The sequence below is a fragment of the Acomys minous genome (genome assembly GCF_964271855.1).
Source record: "Acomys minous genome assembly, chromosome: 18".
NCBI lineage: Eukaryota > Metazoa > Chordata > Mammalia > Rodentia > Muridae > Acomys > Acomys minous.
Genome location: NC_140501.1, coordinates 25,805,053 through 25,819,130, shown reverse-complemented (window position 1 = coordinate 25,819,130; position 14,078 = coordinate 25,805,053). Strand labels below are relative to the sequence as shown.

The 14,078-nt window shown below is 32.8% G+C and overlaps 1 protein-coding gene across 1 annotated transcript in view; it reads right to left on the bottom strand.

Annotated features, from left to right (window-relative positions):
* The window catches only part of KLHL1 (kelch like family member 1), a 323,361-nt gene that overhangs the window by 97,820 nt on the left and 211,463 nt on the right, over positions 1 to 14,078 (bottom strand). The window contains exon 6 of the mRNA XM_084768289.1: positions 12,101 to 12,287. Within this exon, the coding sequence (XP_084624415.1) occupies positions 12,101 to 12,287 (187 nt within the window). The remainder of the gene's footprint in view (positions 1 to 12,100; positions 12,288 to 14,078) is intronic.

The following is a 14,078-nucleotide window of genomic DNA, read 5'->3' as shown; positions in this document are numbered from 1 at the left end:
GCTTGTGTCAAGAACCTAGAGGCAGGCGGATCGCTGTGAGTTCGAGGCCAGCCTAGTCTACAAAGTGAGTCCAGGATGGCCAAGGTTACACAGAGAAACCCTGTCTCAAAGAAACCAAAAAAAAAAAAAAAAAAAAAAAAAGAACCTAGAGATGGTTAGGTAATGCTCCATCTTATATTTATGTCTTCAGCTCTAGTCTCTGTTTTTACATAACAGATATAGCACAGAATTGTATTAAAGGTGCAGTGATTTTCCTTGTGGAATTTTTTAGAACCTTAGCATTTTATTTCTTTCCTAGCATCCTTACACCAAAAACGTTGAGTCTGACATCACTCTCACCATCTGTATGTGTCTATTTGTGTGTGGTTTGTGTATGTGTTTATTTGTGTACATACAGATACTACTATTGTATGGTAAAAGTGAATTAATTAAGTAACTGTATTTACTTGAATGTTTCTTCATGACTTTCTCTTTTTATATTAACTCACATATTAATGTGATTGCAAGCCTATATACAGTGTGTATTTATATTTCTGAGCTATAATAAATATTGCATGCTTCTAAAAGCATTTTAATATATTTTATTAATTTATTCATATTACATTTCAATTGCTATATCATCCCTTGTATCCTCCCATTCCTCTCTCCCTCCCATTTTCCACTTACTCCCCTCCTAAAAGCATTTTTACAAGTCAAGAGCCAAGGTAATTTGAGTCCAAATAGCGTACATGATTTTTTCAAAATAGTTGGCAGTAATTTGAAGTACATTTTATATTAGTATATCAAAGTATTTTTCAGTAATAAAATTGAAAGAATGTGAAAATTTAAATAAAATGTTTGAGAGGAGATAAACAAATAGCAAATAGGTTTTGTAATATTTAGGAATAATGACAACAGCATTTCTTATGATTTAATGGGGCATTGCTGTAGTTTCTAAAATATAGGAACGTCTCCTATTATTTACATAATAACCATCTTTGTAGGCTATATGTCTTGTATAATGTTGATGAACAGATGTAACTGCATGTATGTGGAAATGAACACCTGTGTGAGATCAGAGGTCAAAGCAATGTCTTTCCAAATAATTAATAATAAAAATGGGAAGATACAAGTGAGGGGATAACAATCAGGATGTATTCTGAATAAATTATAAGAAGAAATAAGAAATAAATTAAAATATCTAATTTCTCACATTATGTTTTTCCTAAAATTAAAAAAATATGTTGAATTCTTCTGAGACAGTTGTTTGTTTACATGAGCACTAGATAAAATCTAGTCTACTTTTAAAGAGAAAATATAGTAAGAAGCATAACATGCTTGACTTATAGCATCATCTAAATGTCTTTCTTAGCACATCTAAAGTTGACTGTGAATTAAAGAATGATATAATAATTCAAGTTTGTTCTTGTAAACATACACTTACTCTCTTCCTTAACTGATTAGTAGAAAATGAGATGACATGTCAATTTAAAAATGAGCTAACACTTAGTATCAATGTCAGGAAGCAAATTATATATTGACATTCATACATATACCATAGATGGAACAGCTTAAGATTTCCTAATGGTCCCTTTGAGAACAAATATCCAACTCCTTAGAACTTTTTCAGCTCTAAAGGTTCAAGGGAAACAGTAGCTCACATAACAGTAATCATCTATTTGCTTTCTGCCTTGGAAGTCTTCAAAATACTATGAACAAGGGAGGATTTCATATCAATATAAAGTCAATGCTTTATGTAGTATTGTACTTTATAGCTAATACTTCATGTATTTATGTAGGATTCTTCATTTTGAACATCCATGAAGGTAAGTTAAAATACTTGGTATTTCAATTTAGCAGATGATTGCTGAGAGACATATTAAATAACAAATATTTACAAAACTATAAACAGCTGTCATCAAATTGCTTATGATTAGGAAAAAGAATAAAAAGTAAAAGAGTGCTAGTAAAGTTATATTTCTGCATACTCATTAATAATCATGTAGATTATATATACAGAAAGATGTTCAGTTGTAGGCTGAAATAAATAATTACAATTACTCTTCAAAGAATATATTAAAACTAAGGAACCAGCCAAGGACAATACAGGTCGTAAACTTTAAACCCCTACCCAAATCTAGCCAATGGTCAGAACATTCTCCACAGTAGAGTGGAGAGTGGGATATGACTTTCTCACATACTCTGGTGCCTCACATTTGACCATGTCCCCTGGAGGGGGAGACCTGGTGGCACTCAGAGGAAGGACAGCAGGTTACCAAGAAGAGACTTGATACCCTATGATCATATAGAGGGGGAGGTAATCCCCCTCAGGAACAGTCATAGGGGAGGGAAATAAGGGGAAAATGGGAGGGAGGGAAGAATGGGAGGATACAAGGGATGGGATAACCATTGAGATGTAACAAGAATAAATTAATAAAAAATAAATAAATAAGAAAAAAACTGACAAAAATAATCAATAAATAATCACCTGCATTATCATTACAGGTGTTCTAATTTAATATATAATATAAATTTCACTTAAAAGTAGTGCTATCTCTCTATGTATATATACAACTTTTAAAGTCCAACTATCTAATACAAAATATGTGAAGCCTCCGTAATTAATAATAGAAATGCCTCTGCTCTACTTTATAAATGTTCAAAACTTTGTAATAGCTGAAGTATGAGAAAATAACATTTTTCAAAAGTTTATGAAATAAGCACATAAGGTTATCTTTTGAGAAAATTCTGTTTTCATTTTTTTTTTTTTTATGTTTTTCACTTCACATCTGATTGTAGCCCCTTGACTTGTTGCCTTTGGATCCTATCCTCCCTCCCTTCTCTAGTTCTAAGAAAACGGAGCTCTCCTCCCCTAACATCTGAACTCAGGCTACCAAGTCTCATTTGGACTGCCTGTATCCCCTTCCTCTGTGGCCTGTAAAGGCTGCCTGGCCAGGAGGAAGTGACCAACATGTGGGAGCCAGAGTCCATTTCAGGAATAATCTCTATTTTATTATAGAACCCACAAGGAGACTGTTCTACATCTGAGTAGAGTGCCTAGATCTACACCATGTATGGTCCCTGGTTGGTGCACCATTCTCTGGAGCATCCCCCTACCTCCTCTCGGAATTTTTGGCTCCACTGGTCTTTTGGAGCTCCTGTCCCCTGCAGGTCCTTTTATTCCCCCAACTCTTCCATAAGACTCGGTGTGCTCCACCCCAGAGTTTGTCTGTGAGTCTCATCATCTGCTTGGATCTCCTGCTGGGTGGAGTCTTTCAGAGGACCTCTATGGTAGGGTCCCTTCCTATTCCTTCTCTTCAACTGCTTCCTGTGTCTATTCTATCTGCCTTTCTGAATGAGAATTAAGCATTCTCCGTAGGGGTCTCCTTGTTATTTAGTTTCTTTAGGCCTGTATATTGTAATATGGCTATCCTGTATTATTTGGCTAATATCTGCTTATAAGTGAGTATATACCATGCATGTCTTTCTGGGCCTTGGTTATCTCACTTGAGATGACATTTCCTATTTCTGTCCATTTGTCTGCAATTTTCAATATTTCCTTGTTGTTATAGCTAGGTACTATTTCATACAAATGTACCAAAGGTCTTTATCTGTTCTTCAACTAAGGGACACTTAGGTTGTTTCCAGATTCTGGCTATTATGAATAAGGCTGTTACGAACATAGTTGGGCAAATGTCTTTGAATTATGGAGCATCTTTCAGGTATATGCTCAAGAATGATATGGCTGGGTCTTGAGATAGAACTATTCCTAATTTTCTGAGAAAGTGCTAGATTGATTTATAAAGTTCTTGTATAATTTTGCACTCTAACCAGCAATGGAGGAGTGTTCCCTTTTCCCCACATCCTCACCAGATAATTTAAAATAGAAAAAAATCAAAAATAGATTCTGCTTGTGAGACATTATAAAGTTTAAGATGAAATTTTTTCTAATTGAAAACTAACAAGATTCCAGTTTTAAATTAATCCATTTCTAACTGATAAACCATGTGTGATATCTTCTGTAATCCTAAAGTTTTGATTTATAAAATAATTTAAAAGATTGTGAATTGATTGTCATCCTCTAACTTTATTTGGAGGTGGTGGTACTTTTAAGAGAAGGAGCACGGTGGAATGATATTGGAATTCAAAAAACATGCCCTTGGAAAGACTATTTGGACAACTGTCTCTCTTTCCTTATGTAGCTTTGACTCAATCACAGGTGACAGATAACTCCTTCACCAGTGCCCTAGCCCCATGGTGTGCTGTGCTGCCAAGGCTGAAGGAAACAGAGATGGCCATGGACTGATATTCTCACACAATGAAGAAGCAAATATTTCTTCCATGTATGTTATATATCTCATATATTTTGTTAGCGTGATGGAAACAAGCACAAATCCCGTGTTTCGTTTCAATCCATGTTCATATCTGGATTGACCATATCTGTCTCCTCATTTACCGTGAAACATTTATGGTGTGGACATTCCTGTCCCATTTTCTATATTCTTAGAACAATAGCCAATTCTGCTGAAACACACATCATTTTCACATCACAGGACTTGAAAATTGGATATTTCATCAAAAAGAAAAAAATTCAGTCAACCAAGAAGATAACAAAAAGAGACTTCTAAGAATTAAATGAACATGGAAGCAAGCCCCCCTGACAGCAGATGGTATACCTACTGTGGATGAGCTTTGGGGACTCCCTTGTCTTGTGACCAACGTAATGTGAGAGAACATACCAGATACACTTGCCCACCCATCCTAGAAGACCAAGGAGGCCTAGCATAGCTCTAAGCCAACTTCTCCACCTCAGAGGAAAGAACCTATAATCTAAGCCCCCAAATGGTACAAGGAGTAACGTCAAAATATTACTGCTCTAAACACACAGAGAACTGAATGTGAATGTGGTGTCATGGTCTTAGTAAAATAGTATGGCATAAGTAGAAAGGTCTGGAGTGTCCTTCAAGTTATTCTTCAAGAGGTTAAGGACAAAGCCTCTCACAAATACAGAGGAATTCATATAGTGACCTGAAAGAATCAGGAAGTAAAGATCGATCTAAAAAATGTATGATATGACTGAAAACAACAACAACAACAGAGTTTCAGGTAGAAAATTCTGCCACTCTAATATACAGAAACATCTGCTTCTAATTTTCATGAGCACTTTTGGTTCAGCTTTTATGAGAGTGACCATGAAGTTTTGGGTTTAATACTAGTTTTTTAAATCCAAATGTGCACACAAGTAGAAATGATATTATATTGAAAAGACCAAAATTTGAACAATATCCGGAAAAACAAGGCCAGGACTGTGTCTTGTTTTCCCTTGGAGAAAAGGCTTATTCACAGACGCCAGGCAGTGAGGCTTCCCAGAACTTTGACAGAGGCCTCTCTGCAGGTTTCTGACTTGGGTCATCCAAGGACTCTGCACAGCCTACAGATTAGTCAGGACTTAAAAATTCATATCCCTCAGGAGAGCCTAGGAGGATTGTGGACTGTAGGCATTTTCTGATTTCTTAATTATATAAGATGAGACAGGAATCAAGGCAGAAAATGAATGCAAAGATGTTACATTTACCTTTAGCAATATATAAAGTATGGTTCAGTCTTAGAAGAAGACATAGCCAGATCTTGAGAGAAGAATTAAGAGAGCATGCTGTCCTGCTAAGGAAGAGAGGCCAGGTATAAATATTGAATATAAAATAGAAGGACCTATCTCACAGGTAATAAATGTTACTCTCAAAATACCTCATTCTTGTTTGGAAGGTGGTATTTATTCTCCTTAACTGTCTGCCTAAAGAAAATGAACTCTAGATACTTAATGTTATCCCAAGCTTCAGTGTATTTTCTTATATAATATTCATCATTCTTTCAGAATTGGCCAGGTTTTTATGAAATCTACTAGGTACTTCCAGCAAATCTCTGAGGCATAAAATTGTTCCTTTTATAATAAAAAAAATGGCAATACTGTCTTATATGCTGTTTTTATAGTTCTTGATAATTTTGTAGTATAGTTATGAAACAAAATACCTAATAATTAGAAAAGGAGAAATTTGTATGCTGTTGCCTCTCATTATGTACATGATTAAATATATTAAAATCTTAAGAACAGTTTGTACAAGGTGGTGGACACCTTTAATCTCAGCATGTGGGAAGACTTATGTGGAATTTTTGTGATTTTGAGACCAGTCTGGTCTTTGTAATATGAATCTGTCTCAAAAAACAAATGGGGAAAAAACCAATCCCCCCCATAACAAAAATAAAGCAAATAATGTTGAGTTATATTATTCTAAGAGAAAACATATATAAAAAAAGGAGTCGTGGGAGCTTGGCAGATAAGTCAGTGCCTCAGAACACTTGCTGTTCCTGCAGAGTACCTCTGTTTGGTTTGCTCCGATCACATGAAGCTCATGAGTCTGCAACTCCACTTCTAGGGGATCCAACATTCCTAAGGCTACCTCAGGCAGTGCAAGTACACCGTGCACAGATACATTCAGGGAAAACATGCACACACATAAAATAAAAAATAAACAAAATATCTCAAGGACTTGAAGTTTTCATCATGTAGCTTTTTATAACATATTAGATATTTTTTATAACAAAACTGTCATATATTAATGGTATATATCTTCATCTAATTTCCACAAGTAAATGAATCCATATCATATAGAAACCATGTATTCCCACACTTTATGCTTCCAACTAGAATCTTCAAAGAGAAACAAATGCAAATTTATATAAGAAAATGCCAGTGATCAAATTATTTAAAGAAACATGAGTATAATTGTAGTAAGAGTCTCAGAGTCAGGCTCGAATATACTTCAGCTTTGCGTATGGGCAAGTGGTTTAAATTGCCATTCAAGATTTTAATAAAAATAAATTTTACTACAGAAAATTAGAAGTACTGAGTTAAGCTGGGCATGGTGGCACAAGCCTTCAAAACCAGCACTCGGGAGAGGGAGGCAGGTGGATCTCTGTGAGTTCGAGGTCAGCCTGTTCTAACCAAGAGAGTCCAAGGCAGCCAAGGCTACACAAAGAAACACCCTATCTTGAAAAACCAAAAACAAATAAACAAACAAAATAGTACTAAATTGAACTGACATAAATAACTTAAAGCATACATCTATTTAGATATATATTTATTTAACGTCAGGCTCATAATGATGAAGATAATATAAATGCATCCCTGTAAGTAGACAGTTATAGCTGTGTGTATGTCTAAATGTACACGTGTCAAGTTTGAAACTGTAAAAATGAGATTTTTATACCATGAGATATTATTGGTATTTTTTTCTTTTTTAATTTATACTATTGAATATTTTCTGTTTTTTTAAAGTTTTCATAATTAGAATGAAATTAATGTTATCTTTACAAAATAATGATTTAGTTAGTGCAACTATATCCCTATATTTTCTATAATTATAGAAATAATCTAAAAACCAGTAATCTCATGAAAATATACCTAATGAACTGTAGGAAATATTTTTCATCAAATTTGTTTTAAAATCTTACATACTCACAAAAAATACTGGTGAATTATGCTTCACTGTAAGCAACCACTGTTTCATATTTAAGTCATCTCAAAAAATATTCACCAACTACTATATATGTTTAATTATATTTTACTTATATTTAAATAATTATATTGGAATATTTAAACCACATTAAACTTCTGTAATTTTTACTGATATAGTTTTCAAGATATTCAGTGACAAGAATATAATTATGCATAATTTCTCTTTGCCATCTCTTCACTACAAAAATGTTAGTAAGTCAACTCAAAAGAATGAAAATTTATTTTATTTCATCATTTCAGACCATGTTGACTTACGTCTGCTACATAAATGATAAGGACAACATAACCTTTGTTATCTCTTAGAATGTGGAAGACAGAGCAGAGAAGGTCAAAGCTTCCATGCATTTGTCAGTGTAACTTTGCCCTCTCATTTTTCTATATTAATAAACATTCTACCTATTAACAAAAACACCATCTAGGAATCAAGATTGCAACATAAGGTCTTCTGTGGAAACAACATATTCCAAAACATAAGACATAACAGGGATGTATATTTTAATAGCTCACTTGCTTAGCCTGTATAATTTCCCTCATTTTGTCTTATACACCACAAACAACAAAATACTCCCACAGTACACTGCAAACTTCCACTTGCTACTTCATTCTTTTACATGGGCTTTTCATTCTTGAACTGTATTATAATTTGCTTGAAAAGCATCCAGGCATTCTCATGTACATATGAATCTCACTTTCATAAACAACTTTTTACTTTTTATCCATCCTGTATGACAGCACTATCATTTCACAGAATCCTTATACTCTCAGCTGTTCATAGTTACTAGTGTTTCTGACTTTATTACATAATTTAATAAGATGCGTCGTCCTGGCTACTGCTGAAGAAACTTCCTCAGTAGTAAAGACATCTCACACCACCCACACCACCCACACTCACACACGGCATCTTTCATACTAGTATTTGCTTTTATGTACTGCATATTATTGGATGCTTCTACTTTTATCAGGGCTTGGGCACTTTAAGTAGCATCGAGCACTTAAACATATATGTCTCTTTGATTTTAATGATGGTTTCTCTAAAAAGAAAATCACCTCTTTACAAAAGACAACCCGAGTTCCAAAACAGAACAAAGCCTGTTATTTCTTAGGCAGGTGTGGTTTTCAACAGGAGCAATTATTAGTTTTTGTTTTGTTTTAAATTACCTCTAACATCTCGATTTCTTTAACAGGTCATAATTTTCTACTGTTAAAACTTTATGTCGAGCCGGGCATGGTGGCGCACGCCTTTAATCTCAGCACTCGGGAGGCAGAGGCAGGTGGATCGCTGTGAGTTCCAGGCCAGCCTGGTCTACAAAGTGAGTCCAGGATTGCCAAGGCTAACACAGAGAGACCCTGTCTTGAAAAACAAACAAAAAAACAAAAAACAAAAAACAAACAAAGAAACAAAAAACTTTATGTCTACACATCTGACTGTTTTTTATCAACAGTACTATTTTTCTATCCCAAGAAAATACTAAATCAATACTTGGCATCTTTATACTTCAGCTGAAATGAATAACATAAAATCTATGTATTTATATATTTATTTTTATCTAATAGACTAGTTTAGGTAATTAGACAATATATTCACTGTATTATATATCTAGTCTAGTAACAATATTTTAAAACATTTTGTTTTCAATGTTTAATCTTAATAAAGTTGCTAGATCTTTGAGACAGTAACTATAGTCATGATACTCACGGGACTAAATTAGTACCTTCATAGACTGGCAAACACTAAAAAATGTGTATGTGATATGCATCTTTTTTATGTCAGGTTGTACCTGATTAGAAATTAAGGGGCTAGAGAGATAGCTCAGAGGTTAAGAGCTCTGCCAAAGGTCCTGAGTTCAATTTCCAACAACCACATGGTGGCTCACAACTATCTATAATGTGATCTGATGCCCTCTTCTGGCCTGCAGGTGTACATGCAGGCAGAACTCTCATATATAATAAATAGGAAAAAAAAAAAAGAATATCTTTAGAAATTAATAAAATCGGAGAGGACAATGTTTGAGTCTTCACAATATCTATATAACAGCTATCATGATTATAACAGAAGACTGATCATGCTCATTAGATAAGATCTGAAAGAAGTTAAGAAAAAATACATTAAAACAGCCATGTTTAGAAGGTACCAATTTAATGTGGATAGCATATGACCACAATGAAGTGGTATATAGATTTTTAAATGAGCCATGAAAATTAAATCATGATTTTTGCTGTAGCTTAGGAAAATTGATCTTTCATTCTGTTACTCTATGTGGGTTTTTTTTTTTTTACATTTTTCACTTTTGCCTTGCTAAAGTGAACACATTTTTTTAAAAACATAATAACTTTACAGATAGCGTAAGCTTATAAGTTGTAAAGAGCACTTTAGGTATATATATATAAGTCCTGGGAGTTTCCCTGGAAACACTCTACTCAGTCTACATTTGTGAAGTAAGTCTTTCAAAATTCTGTTATACAAAACAATTATTCTTTGATTTTTTAACTTATATGTTAACATATTAACATTATTTAATATGTAACTCCTCTATAGCCCAAGTATGATACAAATCCTTGATTACTTTATCAAATATACATTGATTTCAATGTATTGCTGAGATAATCAGAAACATGCTATGATGCTTCCCAATTAATAGAATAATATATATATATATACATATTTATTTAATTTAATTGAAACTAATCTTTTCTCAAATAATATTTCCTCATAACAGTTTCTTCTCCATCTACTCTTTCTATTTCTTCACCACAGTCACTTCCCCTGAAGACATTGTACCAGCCCAGTACATGCTACTCTCAGTCTTTGTGAGGTCACATGAGCTTTGATGATGTTTATTTTCAGGGCTCTCTTTTCATAGTATCCACTTTGCCCTCTGGCTTTTACCCTCTTTCTGTCTCCTCTGATGATGGCTGATGAAGGAACTGATGTAAGGGTATAGCAGAATGTAATGACATACTGTTGGAATAATTTTATTGCTGCTTTGATTTTTTTTTTTTATTTAGAACAGTTGTTTTTGGCTTTAACCTAGGTCCCTGGGACATCTCCCTCAGGTTCTTGGTCCCCCAAGCAGTGTCAGGTATGGATTTTATCTCCAAGAGTGGGCCTCCAGTCTAATAAAAAATTGGTTGGTTACTCCCACAGGCTTTATGCCACCATTATCCAGGCATAGTGTGCAGACAGAACACCATTGTATAGCAAAGGGTTTGAGGCTGGGTTGGGTTTAAATATTTCTTTTGGTAGAGTGCAGATCTATCCCAAATAGATACATGTAATAATATCTGAGTTGTTTTTACTAATTATTAAAATAAAGCAAGTTAATATTCTCAGGGAGGTTTAATATCTAATAGTAAAATTCAAATTCTCACAAACAGTTTCACTCAACAGACTACATGTGCTCATATTATTTTATGCTCTAGCAAGGGTATTGAAGTTACAGTATTCCCCAATCACAATATTAGTGGTTTTAAGGAAAAACAATTTAAAACACAAATAGACAAATATAGCTTGTATAAAAATAAATTTTGCGAGAATATTTATGATTACATCTGGATAACAGAAAAATGACAGTGAGAACACTGGAATCTTTAAGTATTGAGTAGAAATCAGTTCAATAGTAACATATACTAAACAACTAAAAATAATCAAATCAGAACCTTTGTCCTTATTTTGGATGCACAGTGATGTTTTAGCAATATTGATTTAATATTTAACAATCACAACATTTGTTTTAGGGAAAATACTACATTCTGAAAATATACAACTACAATTTATCACACACAGATAATTTTCATTGTGGAATATAGCATGTTTTAAAAAGCAGTTGGCAGTCATTCAGCAGATTATGAATAATGCCTTAGATATGGATTTGGCTGTAACACTGTGTGTGTGTGTGTGTGTGTGTGTGTGTGTGTGTGTCTGTGTGTGTGTCTGTGTGTGTGTCTCTGTGTGTGTCTCTGTGTGTGTGTGTGTGTGTGGTTTTGTCCAACCATGAATGAACATATGTGTATGCATATGTAATTTCTGTAAAATCTAAAAAAAAAAAAATAAAGAGAAAAATTATTCATTACAATTTTGAAAACAAACTAAGAACTACTGAGAGTCCTAGTTAAATTAAAAATGTACTGTTTCCACTGTCAATATAGTAATTTATTCTTATCTATCAATTTTTCTGTCTTCTATGTGAGACTGTCAGCTCCTCAATGTTAGAGCTACTTCATATTGCAATCCCTGAATGCCTATTCACTCATATGTATTGCTTTGTCATAGAACTAAAATATCATTCAAATATATTGAATATAATTCCTGTTTCCTTATCAGGAATCCTATTTTTATTTCAAATATAATAAACAAAATTAATATAAAATTGAAAGAGATAGAAGCAAGAACTACATATTATAAATAAGAGTTTTATTGTTTCCCTTAATATGTAATTAATGTTTTAACATAACTATGTGTAAGATTTTTAGTATATGCAAATTCCGTTATCCAAGTTGAGTCAAGGTAAAGCAAACAGTATGGGTTAACGCAGATTTAGAATTACATACCTTTATTGTTATCCATTCCCCCCACTGCATAAAGAGTTCCAACTGTAGATTTCCTGGGTTTAGTTCGCGGGCTTTGCATTAAAGTTCTTCTTTCTGGCAATAGATGATATTTCATTGCTTCCAGAATCAGTTTTTGGCATTCCAAATCATTCTTAAATAGTGCATGGTTTTCGAGGTCAGCCAGTATCTGTGAATAATACACAGTCACTGTCAACATTGTTTGTTAAATTGGAGTATATGTTCTACATGTTGACATTAGAAACTTAATTATTTTGCCATCACTCTTATATTTAGAGCACAGGATAGCAATGCCTTACAAGGTATTAAAAATTATAAACCAACAAACAAATACATTTGCTTCCTTTTCTAATTTTGTTTGCAAATCTTTACACTGGACATGAAACGTTTAAATGTGGGTTTTCTGAAGTTAATAAATGGAATCATTCCTAAAGTTCAACAATTATCCAGTTTTGATATATGTAAAAAGTTATTTATATTAAAATGGTTAAATATAATATTGTTGACATTAAAGTGACTTTTAGCCAGTTAGGATAGATTAATTTCAGTTTATAAATAATTCTGTGTTCTTATTTTTGTGAAAATACAAAGATAATATTAAGAAAATATTTTAATAAAATTAAGCTCAATTTGTTCAGTTTTAAAATTTAAAAACTGTATATTAGTGGTATTAGTAATTAACTGGGTAAAAATAATTTAATAGTTTAGGATAATAAAAATATACTTTAAATTAATTTAAACAAATGATACTTTCTAGAGTCAGTGTCTTGCATATGTAAACAGTCTTCTGTTTGCATGAAAGTAATTTCCACCTCTTTAGCTGACAATAATTTGTCAATCACAATTCATAAGTAACTTAAAAATGGTTATAATGTTGATCACTAATGTGCTTCTAATTTCATTATTTTAGTTACTTATAAAATGCTTACGATAAATTGTATATATGGCATAATTTAAATATTAGCTAATTATCACAGCTGGTCATAAAACAAAAAGTAATATATACAGATGTAGGAGTTGGGCAAAATTTTTGATGTTTCACTAGGTTTGACAATACGCAAAATGATACCTTGTGCCACCTAACATATGCAGTTACTATTTTAGAATACTATACCACTTAACATTTTATAATTAAACAAAATTAAGATATATGGATTTATGTTTCTTATAATACCACAGTTTTATTAAAGTAGATTTAGTCTAATTGGTATTAAAAGTAAGAAAACATTTACAAGTATTTGTATTATATAGAGGCTTCTTAAAATTGCCATCAGTAAATGAATTCAAAATTTGTCAGCAAACATCTAGGTATTTGAAAATATTAATTTTTGAACTGTTACTTAAAATGAATTATTATTATCATAATAATCATCATCATTATTCATGTCTCCAGTATCCTTAGATGCTGTAAGACTTTTAACATGAAACAATGTTAAATATTGTTAATGTGTTTTTCGTATCTGAATTGTTTATGTGATTTATGTCCTCCAGTCTGTTCATGTAGTAAGATATATTTGTTTGTTTACCTTTGTTGAACTATTCTTGCATCTCTACAATGAAGCTGGTAGATGCTCTTGATGTATTTTTAAATTAAGTTTGTAAGCATTTTGTTGAGAATATTTTAGTCCACATTTTTATCATCAACATTAGTCTGCACTTTTCTTTTACTCACAGGTCTTTTTCTGGTTTTGGGATAAGGATTCCCAAGAAAGAAAATATTCTTTCATTTTCTATTTTACTGAATAAATTAAGGAAAAATGTTACTTTATCTTTAAAGATCTGGTAGAATTCTGTGCTTCACTCATTTGTCTTTGTAACTTTTATTTGGGAAACATTTTAATTTCAGCTTCCATTTTCCTGAATGTTATGTATGTATTTACATTGAGAAATGTACAACCAAATGGGTGAAACTGGAAACAGTCATCTTGACAGAGGGAATCCCTACAAGAAAGACAAACCT